At 38.4% G+C, this 24701-nt stretch overlaps 2 protein-coding genes across 2 annotated transcripts; both read right to left on the reverse strand.

Annotated features, from left to right (window-relative positions):
- Positions 1–263: 263 nt before the first annotated feature.
- Positions 264–4544, reverse strand: LOC123870085 (toll-like receptor 7). Its single transcript, XM_045913252.1, has one exon. The coding sequence runs from the start codon at positions 4336–4338 to the stop codon at positions 583–585; it is 3756 nt and encodes a 1251-aa protein (XP_045769208.1). The 5' UTR covers positions 4339–4544; the 3' UTR covers positions 264–582.
- Positions 4545–6712: 2168 nt separating this feature from the next.
- LOC123870088 (UDP-N-acetylglucosamine--peptide N-acetylglucosaminyltransferase 110 kDa subunit) lies at positions 6713–24634 on the reverse strand. Its single transcript, XM_045913256.1, has 10 exons — positions 24277–24634; positions 23932–24142; positions 23049–23232; positions 17444–17512; positions 15486–15682; positions 13765–15406; positions 12939–13230; positions 12294–12474; positions 11717–11821; positions 6713–11437 (listed from the first exon to the last, which is right to left on the reverse strand). The coding sequence occupies exons 1-10, from the start codon at positions 24416–24418 to the stop codon at positions 11278–11280; spliced, it is 3183 nt and encodes a 1060-aa protein (XP_045769212.1). The 5' UTR covers positions 24419–24634; the 3' UTR covers positions 6713–11277.
- Positions 24635–24701: the final 67 nt, after the last annotated feature.

The following is a 24701-nucleotide window of genomic DNA, read 5'->3' on the forward strand; positions in this document are numbered from 1 at the left end:
ATCTAAATAGATCTACCTTGGCATTTTTTTGAACCTAACATATCTAATCAAGACAAAAGTTATTAATAACGTCATATTACTATAAAAATGACGGTAAAACATGTGAAATGATCATCTGGAGAAAAAAATAATTGAGGTCAGCAAATTATATAGGCACTTAAACTCTACGTTTTGGAAATAAGTTGTCTCGTAAGTTTTGCTTAACTTTTATATTGTATATAATATATTGTGTAGTATAGAATTAGAAATAAAAAGAAAGAAATTTCTCAGTCATAAACTTCTTTAATTACAGGACTATACAAACATCAGCCGTAATTAGATTAAAACTACACAATAATAATTTACAGTCTTTCGAATTAATACTTATAAAATTTTCTTTCAAACACAAAGGCAATAAATACGTTAGAAGCACATCGCACTGAAATGCGTAATTTGGTATCGTTATTGTACAAAAGTTACACTATACAAACACTAGTAGGTCTATATACAACGTCGGACGATATCTTACGTTCACAACAAAGCGAAATATCAGCAATGCCTACCGTTACAAATGAGATCGATCTGAATAATTACTACGTTTCTTTACACCAGGTACGTTTGCACTGTGTGCTGTAAGACAACGGAGTGGGGCTGATTGTGGCGGCCGTGGAAATCGTTCGATGAATAATCCGAGTCTATAGTCGAGTAGATGTGCTCAGACAACGGCCTATCGCAAGGCGAACGCTCCGCTGAGTTAGCGGATTTGCCACACAGCGTCTGGCACGTACTGTTTAGCACAGACGCATCCATTGTGTAGGTGTTGGAATTCCTTCCATAATTAAGCCTCTTCAACTTGTGGCCGCGTCGCTTAGAAGACGGCATCGCGTATCGTAATCTTTCCCAGAAACGTTTCTCTTTCCACGTTATCTCCAAACCGGTTTTGAAATATGATTTTAATTCTGGGTCGCGTGGTACGAGCCCTACGGCGACTATTATTAATTTATGAGGGTTTTTACGAAGGGCCCGCTGGAGGGCTTGTCGAAACTCTATGTGCGACCATTCCGTTAAAATAAAGTTCTTAGATAGCACTACTATGATACGTCTCGATGCCTCGGTCGCCTCGACTACTAAGTCGGGAAACTGTGCATAGGTCGCTTCGAACTGTGGCACGTCCCTATAGTGGAGGCAAAGGTGGTAGGATGGGTAGCCGTTTTCCAGCTCCCTCGCTAAAGACTCTATAACGAATTCCTCATCTTTGGGGCTGTAGCAAATGTAAGCGTCGTAAAGCTTATCAGCGTCGTTAAAGGCGCCCGCTAAGGGAGAGAGCTTAATGCCACAATTTGAGTATAACCACATTCTGCAGGCGTATCTAAATGTGAACACTAAAGCTAATATTAATAAAATAAGCATGAACCCAGTGAGTGCGGAGGCAAGTAGCGGGATGTTGTTGGAGACGAAGAACGCGCTTATCACTGAGGTATCGCTTATTTCGCTACAGACTGTCACATTTAAATTCAATGGCTTCTTCGCCGGGCTCACGTTCTCATTTAAGCACCACAAATTCTGTATATCTATTACTTTTTCGACATTCTGTGATATGTACATTAGGAATCCTTGTAAATATTTACAGTTACAAGACCAGTAGTTATTACTTAAAAACAGAGTTTGTAATTTTTTGTTATTGTCTAAATGCCAGAGGCCATAATTTACGAGCCTGTTTCCGTCCAACCGTAAAATCTCGAGAACGCCCAGAGAGGAAAAACTGGCGTTCGAAATGTATTCAATAACGTTGTTTTGAAGATACAACTCTTTTAGATTGCTCAGCTTGGAAAACTCGAGTCCATGCAAACGTTTTATTTTGTTATTATCCAAATGCAATATTCGTAATTCGCCAAGACCTCTAAAAGTATCATTTTGAATATTTCTAATGTTGCTGGAGTTCAAATATAAAACCAAGGATTTACGCATTGAATCGAAAACAGTTTCGTTGAGTTCGTTATAAAAATTACCATCTAGATAAATGTGAGTTGCGCCAATAGGAAAGTCCCGAGGCACCAAATTCAATTGTTTTACAGAACAATCGACAACATTTGTGGTCTTTGTCGAGTCGTGGTAACATGAACAGTTATGAGGACAGACAGTTTTGCAATTACAAAAAGTGAAGTCGCAACAATGGCAGTCTTCTGGGCAGTGAATATCATATTTACAGAGGAAATCTTTTGTGTGGAGAGAACTTACTGGGAGAAATTTAGCACCTCGTACATAGGACTCTTTGCATATAACGTTTTCTAAATCCATCACGCGCGGATATTGTCGGGAAGTAATAGAATTGATCAGCAAGAGCCATTTCATCGTACAATCGCACCGAAAGGGATTGCCACTGATATAAAATTCTGGCAAAGCTCTGTCATCAACACTCGATATACGCAAGCTATTTATATCCAAACTTTCGATTTCATTGGCATACATATCGACTCGGGTCAAATTGCTCTTTTCGAAAAATGTATCTTCCTCGATACTAGTTATAAAGTTATTATTTATGAACAAAAGCTCTACACTGTTAGGTATTGATAACGCAGATAATGTAACGATACGATTATGACTCGCGTCTAAAGTCTTGACATGTAAATCTTTTTGAATCTTATAGTAATTGCCCAACACTTCTATAAAATTTGCGTGAATATCGAGCCATTTCAAGCCCGATGGTATGAAGGCGTAATCAAACCATACAAGGTGGTTTTCGGATAGATTCAGCCATAACAACTTTGTCAATGACACGAATACTCCGTTTATATCAGAAATGAAGTTGCCATCCAATCGAACGGCTTCCAATTGCGCGTTCTTTTGAAAGGTTTCGGTCTCGATCGACTGTATTTTATTTTTTGCCAAATTGAGTACTTGTAGGCTAGGTAAGCCCCAAAACATTCCCGCTGTAAGGTTTCCAATTTGATTGTCAATTAAACGCAACCCAGTTAGCTGTGATAAGTTTTGGAACGAATTGTTTGAAATTTCTGTTAATAAATTCTCTCCCAAATCTAAAGACTTCAAGAACGGTAATTGCAAAATAGCCTCGGGAACTTTCGTCAATTTATTAGAACTTAAATCTAACTCTTTTAAATCGGAACAATTTCTGAAAGCGTCTTCTGCGATGTACGATAAAATGTTGTTGTTCAAGTTTAACTTGTTTAAAATAAAAAGTCCGTTAAATACGTGATCTTCGATAACACGAAGTTTGTTCAGTCCTAAGTGTAGAGTATGTAAGTTGTACAAAGGTAAAAACGCATTATCTTCGATAAGCGCGATAGAGTTATTGCTTAGATTAAGAATTTGTAAAATAAATAAATCCTTAAACATGTTTCGGCCGACCCCGGTGAGAGCGTTGTGTGACAGGTCGAGCACAATTAATCTTATTAAACCTCCGAACGTTTCATCTTCTATGTGGCTGCCTTTCAATTTATTCGCCGAAAGATCTAACACCACTAATTGTTCCAGTCTATTAAATAATTTCTTAGGCAGCATTTCCAACTCATTGTAGCTCAAGTATATTTCACGGATTTCTCTAGTGTTCTGAAATAAACTTTCTGGCAAGTAATTTATAGCATTCTCCGATAGGTTAACAACTTTTAACGACAGTAAGTCACTGAAAACTTCGCCCGGCAGCTCCGTTATTTTGTTGTTCTGCAGAAATAGTTGCGTTAGTCTCCGCAAGTGTAATATTTCAGAGTCAGCTGGCAAGGACATGATGTCGTTGTAACTCAAATCGATAGTCTGCAGCGTGGATCCACATTTATGACCGAAGCCTAGTTCATCGACAAATTTGATTTTGTTACGCGTTAAGTTTAGGGAGATTATATTCTCCAGGGCACAAAAAAGGTCCGAAGGTATTTTTCTAATATTGTTGTACGCCAAATCTAGGATGTGAAGTTCTCGTAAACCGTTGAAGGCTCCCAAGGAAAGTTCTAATTCCTTGTTGTGGCCCCACTGATAGTTCATGGTGCGTAACCTCAGCGTCTTGAGACCTCGCAGTCCCTCGAACACGTTACCGGGCAGTCGAAGAATTTTGCAGTCGGTCAACGTGACCTCCGTCAAGCCTTGCATTTTCCCGAAGTAATGATCCTTGATCGTGCTCTCCTGGTGGTGCTCGGCGCACCGGACCGCGAGCCTCTCCGCGCCGTCCGAGTGCATCGAACCGACCACATCCCGGTCCGACGACAGCGTCCGTACGTTGCACTCCACACTGTTCTCACCGGGCACACGGAAACAGGCATCTGGGGCATCAGGCGCTTCCGTAAGCGCCGCGCCCAACACTAAACAAAAGAGTATCACGGCAATTATCATTTTAAGTTGCACTGTGTCCATTTCATTTTCACTCGTCAACTTGTTTCGATGAATGAAAGTGAGGTCGCCGGGTCGCGTGCGATCATATTAAAGTTCGGGGCGCAATTAGAATGCGGGCACGGGACGATAACAATGCCTGTGAGCGTAGTAAACAGTCCGAGTGACACACGAGCACATGGCGCGGCGCCCGCGATTCCCCCGCGGCGGCAGGCGAGCGACTGCCGTGCGATCAAATGCCATGAATGCGCGCGGCCTGAAGGGAGCCGACCGCACCATCGCATTTCTAATGCCGCATACTAACTAACTAACCCTAGCAGCTAGTAGTTTTCGACTTTTGTAGAAAACGGAAACCGTTACGTGACTTTGCTTCAATTAATGTTATTTAAAAGATCGAAAGTAAACTCCATGAGCAGATAAAGCATTGCAAAGCGCTTTAGCGCTTCCGTTACTTCCGTTGTGCTCATTTAACTAGTTTAGCACTTTGCCCCAAAGAGTAGACAAAATTGAGACGACTGATTTGGAGAGTTTTAGTATCTATTTACCTACTTAGGATTTTTCTCGGACAGAAGCCCCCTTCTAATTAAGTAGGTAGATACCACCGGAAAAGCATGGATGGACATCAAAAAGAGGGGTGTGCCAGGGTCTCAACTCTCAACCCTATCAATAAGTATGTCCAACGATTTTTACCCGCTAGATTAGTCTCGACGAATAGATAACCTACTTGTTAGCAGATAAATAACTAAATTTTTTTTAAAACTGACTACAATAACCACAAACACTAAAAATTAAAAAATAATTCAATTTATTAGGTAGGTAGGCAGGTACCGAATATGAATAATATTGATCATTGTCTCCGAAATATGACCTACTAAACAAAAAAGGAATCATCAAAATCTGTTCATAATTGGACCAGTAATCGCATAACAAACATACCGAAGAAATACAGTCGAATGAGAGCCTCCTTCTTTTCTTGAAGTCGGTTAAAAATAAACAAATTAAGTAAGTATCATTTATTTTATTTTTTATTTTAAAACGAACATACGTTTTAAATATTACATTACATTGAACATTCCGGTGCATCAAAACCTGATCCTTTCAGTTTAATATAATTTAGTCTATCTACCTAGACATTTACTAAATGTTTCTAACAGACAGACAAATCCTCAGACGAAGTGAATGCCCTATCTCTTTGTCTGAAGTAGGTACATAGGTAAATACTTACAAAAGGTTTCAAGCCTTTGACATTATAGGTAACTAATAATGTCCACTTTTGACCTCTAGGCTCTATCGAGTAAAGATCCCTGGAATTGAACTCTCAAATGCATATGAGGGTTCAATTTCAGGGATCTTTCTCACATTCCAAGAACTGATAATAATTGTAGAACTTTTAATGAATTTTGGCAATAACATTTTCAGCGCTATTGATAACTTTGTGTTCATTCAACGGCAAAGTATCTAGGTACCTAGTTACCTAGGTTCCTCATCAAACCATTGTCGGCTCACTACTGAGCACAGGTCTCATCTTAGGAGTAAAAAGGTGTCTGCTTATAGCTCACCACGCTGGCCAAGTGCGGATTGGCAGACTTCACTCCCTTGAGAACATTATGGAGAGCTCTCAAGTCTTAGGCATGCAGGTTTCCTCGCGATGTTTTCCTTCATCTTTGTAGCAAGTGATATAACGGACACGTTTAGCACACGTTGGCGTACCTACCTATATTATTATTATTATTATAATGTACCTATCATAATAGGAGTAGGTATTCTATGATCGTGTGCGGAATTTGGCTCTGTTGACTGTAGCGTTCATCTAGGTGTGCCGATGTGCGACAACTTTTATATTTCTACTATCTGATGCCCGCGACTTCGTTCGCGTGGATATGTGTTTTAAAAATCCCGTGGGAACTCACAGATTTTCCGGGATACAAAGTAGCCTATGTGTTAATTAATCCAGGGTATAATTCTATCTTCATTCCTCCGTCCGTCTCGTCAATTTTTGACGAAAGATGCGTCAAAATACGAATCAAATTCGTGCTCAAGCTTACACGTAAATACGTTTTGTATGACGGCCACTTCGACTCGTAATTTCACGAATCACGAAAACGAATCGAACACGTGAATGCACAAACGCCCATAGGCCAGTTCTTTCATGGTGTGGCCATAGCTTTAGTCTATTAACTCCGAATTCTCTTTTGGCATGATTTTGGAGTTTTTCTGATTTCGTCAATATTCCGGTACATACCTACATCACAAATTCCGGTTATTGCGCCGATCGCAATGCGTCAATCAACATAATATCGTAATTCGTAATACGGATTCTACTAATTAGATCAAGCCGATGCAATGCTATGTTAAGTGATGGGTAACAGATAACAAATAGTGCGAAAATAAAACAACATTTCACTTGCAATATTTAATACATAACACTAGTTAAATTTAACCTAAATAGAGTTAAAATATTTACAATCAAAGTCAAAGAATCCTATGAAAACATTGGATATTGGATACACAATCCTTACTCTAATGATATTCATCGGAAAAGTTAAAACAAACCATTGTGCAAGAAAACGTTAACGTTAAAATTAATTCATGGTCACCCTAAATAAGTTATTAAGCTGTAGACAGATTATTGTGTCCAGGAATGGCGTGTTGCAACTCAATCTGACGATCTCAATCGGACGATCGATTTGACATTTTCCAGAATATTACTAGTAAGAAGGTAAAGTACATAACATCTACTATAGCTTAGAGAGACAGTGTTGTCATAATGAAATGTTTCTGTAGTTTTGCTACTATAATCGAATTTTTAATTAAACAACACGTTTTGACATTAGTACCTAAGCCTACGCACGCAAGTAGAGTAAAAACTAAGCATTATAAAACTAGTAAATAATACTAAAATAAAATAAGTACCTAGAGGTGGGTTTGATTGGTATCAATAGCTTTAAAAAAGGGTTTTAGATTATGATTTACTTAAATATATATTTTATTGAGTAATGAGGTGGTCTTAGATTATAATATTTATGCTATTAATATCCCATTGAAGAGAGTGGAAGAAGAAGACATGTTGTGCCGATCCCACGTACCGTGGGATAAGGTCAGGAAGAAAAAAAGACCATTAATATTCCATTGACCCATCAACTCACAATGTTCTCTAAAGTTACCCCTAGCTATTGTGCACACTGAGTTGGTGATTCTAAGCAATTTATTTTTGCCATCCGCAATAAATTTTTGATAAAAATCTGATAGTTGGAAACGTCAAAAAATGTTGTTTAAGTAAAAATTCTAGTACAATAAACATTTTATAATAGGTAATTCTAGTTAAATTACGACAAAAGTCTTGCTAGTAGTCATTGCATTCTGGGAAACGTCAAACCAATCAGAACGCGCCTCTAGATTCAGTTCGCCAGAGGGTCTCTGCATAATATAAAACGTATGACTCTAATGGCATTCTGTCGCGACGACACTCACGACAAACTTAAACACAGTAATGTGTATGCACCTTTAAAGTGTTTAAATTATTGTCCTACGGTCTTAGTCTCTAAATGCCCAATTTTGAACTTGGATAAAACGAACTCAACGTGGCGGAGAATAAGTACGGAAACATACTTTCAATACGCGACGCGGCTTAAATTAACGCCACGTGCTAAATTTTGAATTAAATCGTAAATTTTATGACCAGAATCACATAAATACTCGACTCAACGTAGCATCGTCGACTCGCTTCACATTTTATCAGTATGTTTCCACATAGACTTATCACTTCACCATCCATTTTAATTCATTCAATTGCTTTTTATTTTTCACATATTAATAAATATTATGTACCATTATCTAATAATAATAGAAATAGCTAAAATAGTATTACATGTTTCAATTTAATTTTCATGTATAGCTAATAATATCTACAACTTGTTTATCATACTTAGTGACACTCATAAATTTATTCTATAATCACAAAGTATAATTAGTTAATATTAATTAAATAGGTATACAGTTTCATATAAAAAGTGGGCGACCAATGGAGGGTATAACTCTTCGCCTCAGGATATGATTATTATTGATTGTAGTACTGATCTAAATGCTGATCCACACCATCGAACGCGCACGAACCTTGCACACAACGCGCATTATAAGAACATAATGCGGGCGTGTTTACGAGTGGTTCGCGTGCGTGTCGTACAAGTCAGGGTGTAGATATGTTCGTGAGTTTTTGGGAGTACAAACATGATAATTATATGCTTTCGCCACATGCACGTTCGCAGAGAGTAACACATCCGTAGGCGTTCAATGTGCGTTGTGTGCACGGCTCCTACGCGTGAGTGCGTGAGGTGTGGATCCACCTTTACAGTAAGATCAGTACTACAGTCATAGATATACATACTTATGCGCAGACTGATTCTTACCTAAACTCGCGAAATAAAAAGTTTAAAAGACCAATGTGCGGCCGAATAAACGCTCCCACCATCGCCTCTTACTTCGTACAAATAGATGGATAAATCTTAACAAGGAACTAATAAATGTAATACACTCGCGTTTCTTATTTCATAGTTATTGTTTGTGTAACTTTTTACTCAGCCTCAGATGCTTTGTATCAGCTGGTATAATACATTTCTTATACAGGGCTGTCTCATTTTTCTATGGGATTAATGACTGATCTGGCTAAGCATGAATTAGTTGTATAATTCATCTCTTTCATTCAAGCTGTATTCAGAAACGCATCTTAAAGTTACACTTCTTATTCGCTTCTCCATATAAACGTAACAATGTGAATGCCGTAGTCCAATTAACGCGATAAGTTGCGGCTATACCTACGGTTAATGTCCATTATCGCGATAATCAATGGCGTATCGGCGTTAGTGTAGCCCGACTATTACGTTGATTAAGTACGATTCACATCAAACGCGCTGCATCAAATCACGTTTCAGTGCATTTTACTTACGGTAAAGGAAATTCAGACAACTCGGTAAAATTATATTTATTTTGAAAATGATGACCCTTGAAAGATTTTAGGGCTTTAGGCAACTTTATGCGATACTTAATGACTTGTTTTTTTGGAAATATTGATAAGTTTTGCAAAATAATAACGTAAACGTAATACCTAGCGTTTTTTTAAGTAGTTAAAATATCGCGCATATAGTTTTTTAGTATATTTCAAATAGTATATTTTAAATACGTGTTAAAAAATCGTACATTTTTTTTGAAAATTCGTTACATTGTCCCACAGATAAATAAAACATCCTGTATAATTACATAACATGACTTGATATAACAAAGAATATCGTCTCCATACTTCCATGAAATACACCAATGTTTACTTTTTGTTATAACCTATTAGTTACACATCACTGGATAAAAAATTTATACCAATTTCGATACACGATCTCCTGAACGCTCGAAATTAATCATCAATCTATCTGTAATCTGTAACAAGGTTATTTTTTTATTGCAGGATATGACGCTTGACGACAATCATGCTTTTAGGAAAGCAATGATGAATGTTGGAGCACGCTTGCCTAGAAGATTGCATTATATTCACACGCGGCACCGACGCCGGAAGGGCGTTCCAAACCTTAGCGAAACTCAAAAGATATTCGAACATACTCAGCAACATTATTATTTGTCAAAAATCGTGTGTTTTTGACAAATATTAACATTGCGTAGGGCCGATTTTTCAATCGTCAAATACTTTTATCTAAGGGATAATTTTGAGGTTTTAACAGTTATTGTATGGGAAATCTGTCAACACCTCAAATTAATTCATGAGTTAAAGTTTATCCAGCAATCAAAAAATCAGCTCTTATCGACAAACTTCATATAGATTGATTGATATTAATTACGATCTATAGTCTTTATATAAATTAATTAGAATATGACGGCCTGGCTGCTATCACCTACTTGGCCATAATTCGAAATTTTAATGCACATATAGTTAAGAGCTAATTATTGCAGCATCATGCAATAAGGCCACATAAACTATGCCATCCGGAAATAAATTAGTTATTGCTAAATATAATAATAATTAGCTACACACAGTTCATATCAAGTAGTAAATAATTTTTGTCACTCTAGCATTATTTATGGTCATCCCAGTAGCCAGCTTTGGTCAGCTTAACAATTTGCAGTCACTTCTTAACTCATAATTGAATTGCTCATAACTTATGCGTTCACGCATCATTCATCTGATTGAGTTTATGCATTGAACAGTTGTTGTTGTCACTTACGAGAAGGTTACTGACACAGTATCGTCAAAGGCGCGCAAGTTAAATTGCAATGCATGCCAGGCTTCGGCTAGTTTTATAACCTTAGCTCATTGAGTCTGCTTTAAAAAGCATAAAGATTATTTTGGTCAGAGTGACAATTACTATTGTTTAATTTTATTTTTACCCCATTGATTACAATATAGCTTCAATGCAATTAAGATCTAAAGAATCTTATGACTAGAATCTATTCTAATCAAAGACCGACAACAAGCTCTAACAAAAGAGCTGTTACATCAAGGCCAATCTAAAAGTAAAGAAAATTCATCGACAAATAGTATTTTTATAAATAACAGTAGTGTATCCACCATTTCCAGGCAAGTCTTTGCACTGTGCTTATGTCAATTTTATATCCATCATCACAATTTCAAAAATCTCAGTAGGTGTTAAACATTTTGATTTATGTCTCTATCATTTGTATGGAATTACGTGACAGAGATAGCGCTTTACTCTTTCAGTGGATAGAATAAAGAATGCGACGCTATTACGTCTTGACGCGCACAAGTACACTTTCGGTTCTTCTTATTTAGTTTAATGGCATTTAGTAGTGCCACGCAATACACTTCGCCAATGTCACTTTCGGTTTTTGTAGGATTTAATGTCAAAACGTCACAGAATACGCACTCGTCACATAGTTTGTCACTTCACTAGTCACTTAGCACCACCGGCGTTTCTTGGACGTCCAGTCGCCCTGGGCCTCGGTCTACTTGTCCGCGGCCTGTATGTGGTCGGGGCGCTCGTTGCGCGCGTACCGCGCCCACATCTTGTTGTACAGCATTTCCAAGCCGGTGGCGTACGCCTTGCAGTCGAATAGGGGACTCTCCATGCGAGCCGTCCATACTTTCGCGCGGATCGCTTTGAGACTGTAATGGGAAAATTTCATATTTGAGTAGACCTTGACGACTGACCTTACATGATGAGTTCCAACGAGTCACAACCAATCATGTAACAGTGCGAGTGGTTGAGAATCCATCAAAATTTTTCTCTCATTGAGACTTTGAAAAGCCAAAATGTCAACATTGAAAAGAAAACAGATTATGTTTGAAATATTAAGGGGCTGTTTCACAACCATCAAATAAAAATTATCTAATGAAGTTAATTAATAACAGTTATACTACAACTTGAGAATATCAAATACTTACTATTCCCTATCGGTTCCTAATCTTACAGCTATGTCTTGATATTCCTGCCTCGTCCTTGCAATGAGTTCAGGACACCCAAGAGTGTTCAGTTGGGATGCAGCCACACTAGAATTATACAAAACACAATAGTAATTTCAAACAAATACTTTTATATAGAATAGAATGGCCAATCTAGTGTGTAGGCCGGGTCCACTTGGCCACGTGATCCGAGAAATAATAACTACCTACGGCGGTGGCGCCTCCTTCGCACTCTACAGGAGTGTGATTCTTATAAAACTATTATTTTTTATAAGTGACTGAGTGAGAGAACGAGCGAGTGTATATGGTAGTAGGGGAAGGGTAAAAGCAGTGAGGGGGAGAGGGGAGAGGAAGTGAGGGAATGAAGGATAGAATAAGCAAGGGGGAGAGGCAGGTGAGCGGGCGGAGGGATGGAAAGGAGAGTGAGAAGAGGAAGGGGGATCAGAGGGGCATGTTAGAGAGTAAGAGGAGGTGGTTAACGTTATTGTAGAGAGAGAAGTATTCTGTGGCAGTACATAGAGATAGCATATACATATAACATAGAGTTAGATAAACATACCGTGAGGCCAAAGTCTCTCCGGGCAAAGTGACGACCGGTGTGCCAGTCCACAGTATGTCCATACTGGTGGTGTGGCCGTTGCACAGAGGTGTGTCCAGACACACGTCGGCCAGTTGACCACGCCTTACGTGCTCCTCCTTCGCTGCCACGTTGGAGAAGATTATACGGCCGGGGGGTAAGCCTGTGGAATATAACAGTTATTATTTGACTGCAAATGTTTGATCAAATATGTGGCTAATGTGCATGTTTGTGCCAACTATACAAATAAATAAAAAATGCGATACTTATTATAATAAACTAGATGACGCCCACGACATCATCCGTGTGGATTTAGGTTTTTTGAAAAACCCGTCGGAACTCTTTGTTTTTCCGGGATAAAAAGTAGCCTATATGTTAATTCAGGGTATACTCTATCTCCATTCCAAATTTCAGCCTAATCCGGTACTTTTTGCGTGAAAGAGTAACAAACACACACACACGCATACATACAAACTTTCGCCTTTTATAATATTAGTGTGATATCAAAATATCCAATACTTGGCAGATTATATTAGATATACACAAATCTGTCCTATTTTAACCCTATCTTTAGTATAAGAAAAGTCAATATTAATACAGATCTCTATCAGAAAGCGTTGAACTCACCCAACTGTTGTGCAGTTGCTTGCAAATTAGGTTCACCAACAGCAGGGAACCTCAACAGCCACAACACACTATTAGGCACATGCTTCAGGATATACACCCACATGTGAAGAGTCAACGGATCAATCTTATACAGCTGGTTAAAGTTGCAATACACCACAGCGTCGTCGGGTAAGCCGTACTGCTGGCGGGTGGTTATAACGATAGACTGTGGGACCTCTTCTCCTGTGGCCGCTTTGTTGTTAGTCTGTGTTGTTGCTAGACCGTTTTGCAGAATTACTCCATTTACTGTTGTCTGGAACGAAAATTCTTGGTTAGTGTTAGGTCTTTTTTTATTCTATTTTTGAAACTCTATGAATTTATGTAAAAGGCTATGGACACGAGAAAAACACTTGAGAGTAACTTGGATCTATTTTTGGACGGAAGTAAAGCGAATGTCGGAATCAGACCAGTGTATAGTGCAGTGTATATAGATGGCAACTGTCCAGAGAAAAATGGACCTGAAGACCTTTGATTAAAGTCAAAAATTCAGTACCACCCATTTTAATTTCACAAGATTTCTACTAAAGCACTGTAGATGTATGGACAAACTTGGCTTTTAAACCAGCTGTTAAGATCCTTTAGGTGCTTAATGGATTTACGTTGAACAGACTAGGCAAACCTAATCTTTTGGTTACAGTATAATCAGATAAAAGCTCTGAAAACTTAAGACGTACGGACAACTATTGAGACAGTTCCTAAATCTATTCTATTTCTAAAAGATGGGTATTCATTGCATGTTTTAAGCAATAGCCACAGGCATTAGTTTAAATACTAGACTGATATTTACCTGTACTTGTCCCGATGCAATCATAGTCTCGATAGGCGTAGTAGTGGGCAGCTCTGCGACCTTCAACGAAATCTCTACCGGCCGCGCCGCACGCACTATTTCCTTTATCTCCTTTATATCCGTGTGCTCCACTAGAGGTGACAAATCCGTCGCATTGATGACCGCTACATTATCGGCCAAACCGCCCAAACTGTTGTGCGACTTTATCTTATCGCTCAGTATCAACCTCTCTTGCAAATGCGGGAACATTTGCCTGTGATCCCCAACGAAGTACGTATGAGGCATGTACGCGAGTTTTTCGCTGTACTGACTGGCCAATTCGACAGGTGACGTCACAGCATCAGTCACCAAATAGTCCATGTAACTCGCCCCGCTCGTCCCGGGGTAACCCAACCACATAACTTGAACAGGAGCCGGTCTTAACGCAAATATCTCGTTCCTCGCACCTTTAGTGTACCCATTCATGTTTACTAAGATATTAATCCCGTCTGCGTGAATTTTATCAGCAGCCTTTCCATTGCAAGGCACTTGAGATAAGTCAATAAAATGCTCGGCTTCCCTTGCGATTTTGGACCGGAATGTTGTGCCGTCATCGGGACTCAAGGCGTAGCAGAAAATTTCAACTTTAGTACGATCGTGTAATCCTGGCACAGATTGCATTAAATGAGACGTCGGATGGTTCCCGAAATCGCTGCTTACGTATCCGACTCGCAAACGGCCTTGTAAATCTCTCGGGAATTTATATAACGGCTTGTGAAGGACTTGCACCTTTTCCAAGCAAAGGTTAGCATGTCGGGCGGCGATAGCCTTTCTAAACTCATGCGTGAGTGGATACAGCATGGAATGGTGAGGATGAACCGATGGTAATCTGTTTTTATCCAATTGTTCAGCCACAATGCTGACCAATTTCTTCATTCGCGCCTCGTAATCGGTCCAATCACAGACAATCTGAAGGCAATGAGCCAAGTTGCAGTACGCATCGGGGAAGTCTGGTTTAAGCTTCAACGCTGTTCTATATGACTGAATCGCTTCTGGGATGTTTCCAGAATCTTTGTGGATGCTTGCGAGGTTGCTATGTGCATCAGCAAAGGCTGGGTTGATTTGGATTGCTCTTGTATAACACTGCAAGGCACCGGCCACATCTTGCATTTCTTTGAGCGTATTACCCATGTTACTGTATGCATCGGCGAAAGTTGGCTGAATACGTATCGCCTCTTTGTAATGCATGAGTGCCTCGTTTAGTTTTCCTTGCTGCTGTAAAACTGAAGCCAAATTGCTATGTGCTGCCGCGAACTCTGGGAATACTTCTAATGCTTTCAAGTAAAGACGGGTAGCCTCTTCTATGTATCCTTGCTCACGTTTTATATTCGCGAGATTGTTTAAAGAATCGGCGTGCGATGGGCACAGTCTTAGTGCAGTGTTGTAACATTCCTCAGCATCAGACACTTGACCCTTTTCTTTGAGTGCATTAGCTAAGTTGCAGTACGCGTCTGGGAAATTGGGTTGGAGCTCGATCGCTCGTCTGTATGTGTCAATAGCCAGATCAATGAGTCCTTGCTCGTAATATACGCAAGCCAAGTTGCCGTGAACGACCGCATTATTGGGCGACAAGTTCAAAGCGCGTAAGTAAGCTGCTACTGCCCTATAACAATTAAATACACGTTTGTATTAAAAGTCATTTGTTTAAGCAAATAACGCCAGTCGAATTTCAAATACCATACCTGTCGAAAATTCTAGCCTCCTTCAGCACATTTCCAAGATTGATGTAGGCATCCAAGAAATTGGGATCCAAGGCCACGGCCTTTTCAAAATGGTGAATGGCCAACCAGATTTCACTCTGAGCGTTAAAAACGCATCCTAAGTTACTCCATGCCACTGCAAAGTCAGGCCTCGTTTCGATGGCCTTCAAGTAACAAGCCTACACACACGGAAAAAGCAAATGTTAAAGGTCGATTTAAAACGTATTTGCACCGTGATGATGTACTGAGATGTCTTTTACGCCAAAGCTCTGTAATTACACCATAGCATCGAGTGGTACTGGGTGTTCGAGAACAAATTGTAGATCACCGAATACCAAACGACATTTGCAAAGTAAGTTACGCCAAGTGCACCCTACGATAACGAGACTACGCCGAACGCAAGACATCAGTAGGAAATGCAAACGATTCATTCTGCTGAGGTAAACACTGTACAGTTTAAAAGATATACGAGTATTACTTGAAAGGATAGACTCAAAGATGTTCTGCTCGATATCGGTATTGGGAAACGCTTCCACTTCCTAGCCGATGGAGGATGGTCACGACAATGACATGTCAAAGAGCACGCGTGGTGTCCGTAAAACCTGTTCGTAAATCTTGCAAACCTTAACTATACACTTTACCTGCAGCAGATAGAACGGAGTCACCGCGGCGGCATAGCGAGTGCGGTACCAACCATAACCCAAGATCACCACCGGTCACACCTACTGTCTTACCAGACAACACCTTGTGAAAATATAACAGAATTAGTCGATTTTGAGTCAAACTAGTTCAGCCGACTGTCGTCTTACTTTTTTTTCGAGCAATGCAAGAGTAACTTTTGCCTTTGCATCAATTTCGACACCCACATCATAAATTATCTATGAGTATCTAGGCTTTATGTGTCAGGTTTCATGTTACAAAACGTGACACTGGAGTTACGTTAATCTGTCAAGTATGAAGAAATGATCAAATATCAACATTTGTCAGTCCATACTGTCCAAATGACAGAATTATGTGGACGAAAGCCTCAAAAGTCTTTCGATTGTCAATTTTGCAAAGTGCGATCTGTACATATCAGTAGACTTGATAAGAGTGACAAAACAGGTATGCTGACAAAAGTCACCCATGCACCATAGCCCTAATTATATTGCAAATCATATGTTTTATGACTCGAGGATCATTTGTCAGCTCACGCTGTCTTTAAGCGTGTTAAGGTTAATGCGATGACAAAATCATATCTTTCAAATAAACATAACTCACTACATCATACCACTAATGAGGTAAACTCTACTCCACTGATCCTCGTACAATATAATTACAAATCACTACAAGCGTAAAGTAACAAACTAATATATTGAAGGAAACAGGATAAGTTTTTTCAAATAAATTATATTAACTCTATAGCTTAGAATACTCCCTGTTTAGACTTTCAAATCTTCCACACAATGTTTTCCATACAAATTAATCGACTTGCTAATTTATATCAATAAAAACTAAAAGTGTTGATATCAGGATATCGTTAACAGTGTGTGGAAAATTATTCGAATGTTTACGCAGTTTGCCGTCACAACATATTAAGTATCAGAGGAAACTTTTCGCAATCGTAATATTTTGTGACTTGATTCAATCAACATTGAACGAGTTGGAAAACATAATTTATCGCGCAAACAGTTCAGTTTCCATCTTGTTCTCACGTCAATTGTAACGGCTAAAACAAACTTTAAAAACTTTTGTACAAGGAACAATTTGAGGTCCAATTTTGTTCGAAGCCTTTACAACTGACGCCGAATTACGCATCGGGCTTTCAACAGATCTACGCATTAGCAGTGTACGCTGACGAAACAGAGAGTACTCTAATTTAATACAAGTCAAAGGCAACAATAAGAAAGTCCTGTTAACTTCAGAGCAAACCAGAAAGCGGAGAGCATAATCGTATTTACCTTCGCCTCGTCCAAGCGTCCCAGGGCCTTGAGCAAATTGCCCAAGTCACTTCGAACGCAGTAAAGATCCTGCAACAATATTAAATATCACTGTGGTGTACAATCTCAAACAAAAAATTAGTATTTTACAAGATAACCCGCCAGGATTTGTGTTACATCATTCAAATATCCTACAGTGAAGATTCTTTTAGAATTTTCCGTTTTTTACCCGGCTGCGGCAAAGCCAAAAGGAAGGGTAATGATATTAGAAGTCTATGTATGTATATGTATGTATGTACGTATGTAAGTTTGTATCCAAATGCTGTGTGTTCCACCGTAGCGCCTTAACTACTGGGCCGATTTTGATGAATGAGGTGTCAATTGATTTTGTTTTTTTTAATCCCATAGGAACTCTTCGATTTTCCGGGATAAAAAGTAGCCTATGTCCTTCCCCGGGATGTATCCCAAGTCTGTACCTTTCATTAAAATCGGTTTAGCGGTTGGGCCGTGAAAACGTAGCAGGCAGACAGACAGACAGACACACTTTCGCATTTATAATATTAGTATGGAAGTATGGATTTGAATAATATTCATACATTAAAACTATTCATATAGAATGAACTAGTTTAATAGAATAATTTGTCAACGGACCGACTGTGGGTGGGTTGTTGTGCATATAGAGGAAATTAATGCCGTGACCTTGCGAGACACGAAACCATTTATCTCTATTCTATAGACATGATGTTATACATGTCTATGGAACATGTTATGCATGTCTAATAATTATGGTGCTACTTATTACTTCATATACGGAAGTGCCTACTTATACCATAGGTAATCTACCATAAGTCATTTATTAAAGACTTTGATAGGACATATACAATATTCGTATTCGTATTCAGTATCATAATATCCTAAAATGCGAGTATTGTTATCATATAAGAGAAATTGCAAGAGATTGTTATCATATTCCATACACGAAAGGGTGCCAACGGGATCCTATTACGGGAGCCTTCGCTGTCTGTCCGTCCGTCCGTCCGTCCGTCCGTCCGTCTGTCAGCGGGTTGTATCTCGTGAACCGTAATAGGTGGAGAATTGAAATCTTCACCGAATACTATTCTATTTCTATTTCTTTTCTATTGCTGCTATTACAACACATTTAATATGTATTTCAAAATAGCCACCATGAAAACAAAATAAAAAAGTATTATTTCTTATACGATGGTACGGAACACTTCGCGTGCGAGTCCGACTCGCACTTGACCGATTTTTATCTGTTGGTACGCAATTTACGTAACCTTGCAAGGTGACAGCAATTATGCTAGTTATTATAAATATTTCTTTTCAGGTAGAACATGCAATTATTTATATCTACTGCAGTTGCATTTACAGGAAATGCATTTAAACTGATGATGCAATACAAACGTTGAATCAATATTGTTTTAATAACCAAGTTAGAGTTCCTGTCGATTTTGAAAGCCTTAAAATGTATGAATCTTGATATACCTATTGGTTCTGTGGACCTCCGTAGCGCGCTGGTTAGCGCTAAGGTTGACGACAATAAAATTGTGCTTAATGGAAAGCAGTATAAGGTCTAAGTTGGAGCGCGTTTGCCTACATGCCTATTCACTCATGTCTTGAAGCTACTTAAGTTACACGTGGCAAGAAAGTGGCTTATTAGTGATTCGTATCCTATCAGCAACGTTTTGAGCAAAAACTTTAAACCAGGTTTAATTACTGGGATAGGATAGGGATAGGGAGAGGATACTTAATTTCTAAAATGGCTCTGGTGTGTTCTGGTAAGAGGCTTCAGTCGTAGCTAGTTAAAACCCAACTGATAAAGACGCCGCTAAGCATTGAGCCGATTAGGAGTAAGAGTTTAACTATAGTTTATTTGACTTAAAAGGTCCGTTCTAATTAAATAATTAATTAAATAAATAAATAGCTATACCCATATTATGGCTAGCGAGGAAAAACGGAAGCCGGAAGGGCATGCCGTAATCTAGCAGTGCTTAGAAGTTAGAAACAAGGAAGCAAATCGTACAGTTCGAGTCAGTGGAATTTTGACTATGTAGTGGTCCAGACCAATGACTTCTATGTATACTACTAGACAAGCAGTTTGGAATAACAATTGTGTTGGTCCAGACTAATTATACTTTCAATGGCTTGCAGACCTTTACGACTCATTTCCATTTATCCTTTCTTACAAACTGATATCACACTATCACACTATCTATACTAATATTATAAAGAGGAAACCTTTGTATTTTTGTATGTTTGTATTGAATAGGCTCAAAAACTACTGGACCGATTTCAAAATTTCTTTTACCATTACTTAGAGGGATTCTTCCAAATCCGTATAGGCTATATTTTATCCCGGAAAATAGAAAAAATAAATGTCCACCCGTGCGAAGCCGGGGCGGGTCGCTAGTAATATTATAAAGGCGAAAGTTTGTGTGTATGTATGTGTGTGTGTATGTTTGTTACTCCTTCACGCAAAAACTACTAGACGGATTTGGCTGTTTGGAATGGAGATAGACAATATGCTGGATTAGCACATAGGCTACTTTTTATCCCGGAAAATCAAAGAGTTCCCACGGGATTTCGAAAAACCTAAATCCACGCGGGCGAAGTTGCGGGCATCGGCTAGTATCGCAATAAAGGGCTAATTTGAAATGGAATAAAAAATGCTATGTAAAAAAACCTAATCATAAAGCTTATGCTAAAACTTTACGAACTTTCGAGGTAAAAAAAATTCAAAAATGGGTCACTCTCCGCTGCCATTAAAGTGAGTAGTAGGAAAATAACCGAAGGCCTTACAATGTGTAGGTACTACTACATAGGTACAGCCTTTGTCTTTAATAAAACGTGTTTTCCGAACAATACAAGTAGCGTTACACAACTCTATACAATTCATAGGCGATTTGTAACTACATATAACCAGTATGAATATAATGTATGGTATTGTTCGTAAGTATTAGTTCTAAAGTGAAAGTTCTATATACAGTTTAAAATTTAATATTATGTACAGTTTTTTTTAATCACATAGGTAAAAGTTAGCCCTTGACTGCAATCTCACTTTGTGGTAAGTGATGATGCAGTCTAAGATGGAAGCGGGCTAACCTGGAAGGAGTATGGCAGTTTTCATTAAACCCATACTCCTTTGGTTTCTACACGGCATTGTACCGGAACGCTAAATCGCTTGGCGGCTTAGTAGGATGGTAACTAGACACGGCCGAAGCCTCCCGCCAGACCATACCGGACCAGAAATTTAGAAATTGTAAAATTTCACACTCCTGCCGGGAATCGAACCCGGGCCGTCCCACTAATAAGTCCACAGCCCTTACCACTGCGCCTGGGAGGCCGTCAAAATATAATAGGGTTAATATGATGTACCTATTGGTACAAACTGGACTGTAGCTATCATCTAGTTTTAGTACGAGTTTGCACATTGCAAAAGCATAGTAAATCTTCAGAGTAAAATTATTCAAGTTGGTTAGTTATAGACCACTTCAATATTCAGTACATGCCATTTTTATTTCACAAAGATTAGGTCCAATTTAGTAAAATTTACAGCAAACGTCCAATCGAAATCTATTCAGCAGCCCAAAAGTTGCAAAACTTAGTAGTAATCTCATTTTTATCAATGAAAGGAAGTGATAAATTTTCTAATACACTCTTGTATATCAATAAGTGTATGACTATGATAAATGATAATCTTATCACACCTAGAGGCTAGAAAAGTTGAATACAATGTCACTTACTGTCTATAATAATCTATACTCATTTTTATATTTTAAAGAGAAAAGATTTGTTTGTTGGTTTGCAATGGATCAACTCTGAAACTACTGAAACTATTTTAATAATTCTTGCAGCATTAGAAAGCTCCTTTATCCAAAAGTAACAGACTATATATTATGTACATACATATAATATCAAATTCCACCCGAATGAAGCCAGGCGGATCATCTAGTCTTTAATAAAAAATAATATTTTTGTATATGTCGCAGCAAAATGGCATAAACATTATAATAACAACTGGACCAACTATTCCATGAACTGTATTGAAACTCCCACTACTATTCTTATTATAGCAAAGGTCAAGAAGCAAACAATCGAATGGAAAAGACCATCTGCCTATTTAATTGTGTTTATGCAAACTAATGGGAATGTGTAATCATGTAAAATTTTCCACATGCCCACTAGAATAACAGCTTTACCTAATAGTCATTGGTGGACTTAATTTCTTGAATTTCAATCGGTCAAATAAAGATCTAGGTATAGTACGCGACAGGCTGAGATGGCAATCTGGGTTTAAGGCGGGGGTACGCCCCGCACACCACCCACGCTCACTGCGCGTCCCCACCTCGATTGCCATCTTACCCTGTCGCATACTATGTATAGGATAGGTCCGTATATAAATGTGTGCAATTAAGATTTCTAAAATAAATAAAAGTAAACCAAGTGACCTTTTATTAATAAACTAGCTGATGCCCGCAGCTTCGCCCGCGTGGATTGGTCAGATCCCCTGCAGCATCAGGATTGAGGAGTTGGACTCCAAATTTTTTATGAAACAATGTCACAAAGTTCCTCTATCGATTAAAAAAGAAATGACGCAAATCGGGTCAGAAATCTCAGAGATTTCAGTGTACATAGGTAGAAAAACACAACTCCCTTTTTGAAAGTTGGTTAAAAAAGTAGCCTATGTTACTCCCTGGTCAATTCTCTACTTGTCTGTGAAAATCCCGTCAAAATCGGTTCAGCCGTTCCCAAGATTAGCCTTTTCAAAGAGACAGACAGACAGACAGACAAAAATTTTAAAAACGTGTGATTCAGTTATAGTATCGTTCAAATAACCATATGACCTTAATATGCGGTAGTTATTTCGAAATTACAGACAGACACTCCAATTTTATTTATTAGTATAGATAATAAATAAATAAATCTTTTATTGTATCACCATAAAATTACAACCAAGAATTAGGTGAAGCCACTGACTGCCTAAAATAAGTTGTACACTCGTGTTATAGGCATCAGGGCTCTCCCCTTACAGACTTGAATATTGAAAACAATAAAAATAAGAAAATATTATTCATAACAAAAACATTTTTGACATTATTTACTTATCACTACCAATTTATAAATGTGAAAGTGTGTTTGTTTGTCCTTCTATCACACAACAGAATAATGGATTGACTTGATTTAGGCATGGATATAAAGTAAAGTAAAAGTGTTTCCATGGGATTCAAAAAAAAACAAAGTTGTGGTTTTAGCTAGTAATTATGTATCATATAATCAATATCATATAATAGTGGGCATCAGATATATTACCAGACTAGAATAGTAATAGACACTGGCTTTAGCATGAGCCTATTCCATTTACCGGCAACCACCAGAGCAGCTTAAATCTGAGTTTAGACTGACAATAAGACAAGGTTCTATAATAGACTTAGCATAACAATAAATAATCATGGTATATGCTACAATACTTACAAAGCTGTGACAGTTGCCTGCAGAGCCTATTCCAATTTTCCGTCTAGCACCAGATTGATGTGGCCACTAACAAATTGTCCTAAAGTAGATGAATATACCTAGTGATAGACATGGAATATTCTAGAATACTTACAGGGTTATACTGCAAAGCTGTGACGTAGGCCTGCACAGCCTGTTCCATGTCCCCGGCAGCTACTAGTGCAGCTGCCAGGTTGATATAACCATCAATGAAGTCTGGCTTTAGCCTCACAGCGTGGCGGTAGTTCTCAAGGGCCTCTTGTAACTGTCCCCTTTCTTTGTATACATTACCCAGGTTACTATAACAAGAAATTATAATTTTAAAAGAGTTCTTTAATTTGTCATGGCAAAATAATGTCCAGAACATGGTCAATTAATGATACTAAACTTCTTTTTCTTGTATGTATAGGGGCTTCAAAAGTACTGATAGTGATAACCTTGTGGTTAAGACTAGCCTCCTGTTGAGGGGGTCTAGGTTCAATCCTGAGCATGCACCTCTAACTTTCCAGAGTTATGGGCATTTTAAGGAATTAAATAATATTGCACTTGCTTAAATGGTTTCCATCATGATCAAAGATTTTTGAAATCTGCACTAGGTCAGTGTGGTGGACTGAGCCCTAATTAAACTGTTTCTCATTCTGCGATACCTCATGTCCTACAGACAGACAAGATCATCAAGACAGAATTAACTAAGTTATGCTAATCTAAATCCAATGAAAACTTTAATGCAATTAAACACTGCATTACTTGCTTCTATACCAGTAGGCATGTGTACAAAACTACCCACCGAGATATTATAAATTATATGATCATGGTGTCTTAGGTAAATAGATGTTCATCTTTTTGATCAAATGAATCTATATGAATAATATTTTGTGCTTATTTTAGTAGAGAAGTTAGATATAAAGACTTCTTTATTTCTTTCAGTTTGTAATGTCAAATCATAACCTATAATGAAAAATTATATCACTTTTTATTACATAAATTGGGTAACATACCTGTAAGCTTCAGCCAACAGAGGATTCTGTTTGATAGCGAGTGTGGAGAAATGTGCAGATTTGTCTAACCTCCGACATTGGAAGTGTATAGACGAGAGTAAGAGCAAAACTCCCGTGTTTGTGCCATCCTGACGCCATAGTTGCATACAATGCAATTCTGCACTATCATAATCACCAGCTTGATATTCCCTGTGCGCGAGTTCCAGCAGCCCTAACAAAAATGCACTAATCACTAAAGATTCACAAATCACACCACAAAAATACTTGACAAAGGTCGATTATTTTTTTAATATCATGATTTTCGTGACACACCAAAAAGCCAGTAAATTTGTGAAAAAGACGTACCAACGGTGGATAGCTGTTGGATTTCCGACATTTTCAAGATCACCGCATTTGCTGTAACACCGACTATTTGTTGAGGCTGCGTCGTGACAGATTGTGGCACAGGCACGGCAACATTCGCTTGTGGTTGCATTTTTGTTATCATGTTTCTATTGCACTACACTAGGCTTTCGTGAAATAAAGTCGCACAACACATTATCATATCACTTCGTAATCGGTTTTATTTCATCGCAACGCTACGATCACAATATTCACGACGACTCTATAGAAATTAATCCACAATAAAACCTTTGCTAGGATAGCCCATTTTGTGATTTCGTGCTTTCATTTCATTCAATTTGTCAAATATAATGCTAGCGGAAGTCGGCAGTTTAACTTTTTGTCTATGGTTTTGTTACGTCAAACTTCAATGACACGACTTTTTGTAA

This window comes from Maniola jurtina, chromosome 12 (genome assembly GCF_905333055.1).
Source record: "Maniola jurtina chromosome 12, ilManJurt1.1, whole genome shotgun sequence".
Classification (NCBI taxonomy): domain Eukaryota; kingdom Metazoa; phylum Arthropoda; class Insecta; order Lepidoptera; family Nymphalidae; genus Maniola; species Maniola jurtina.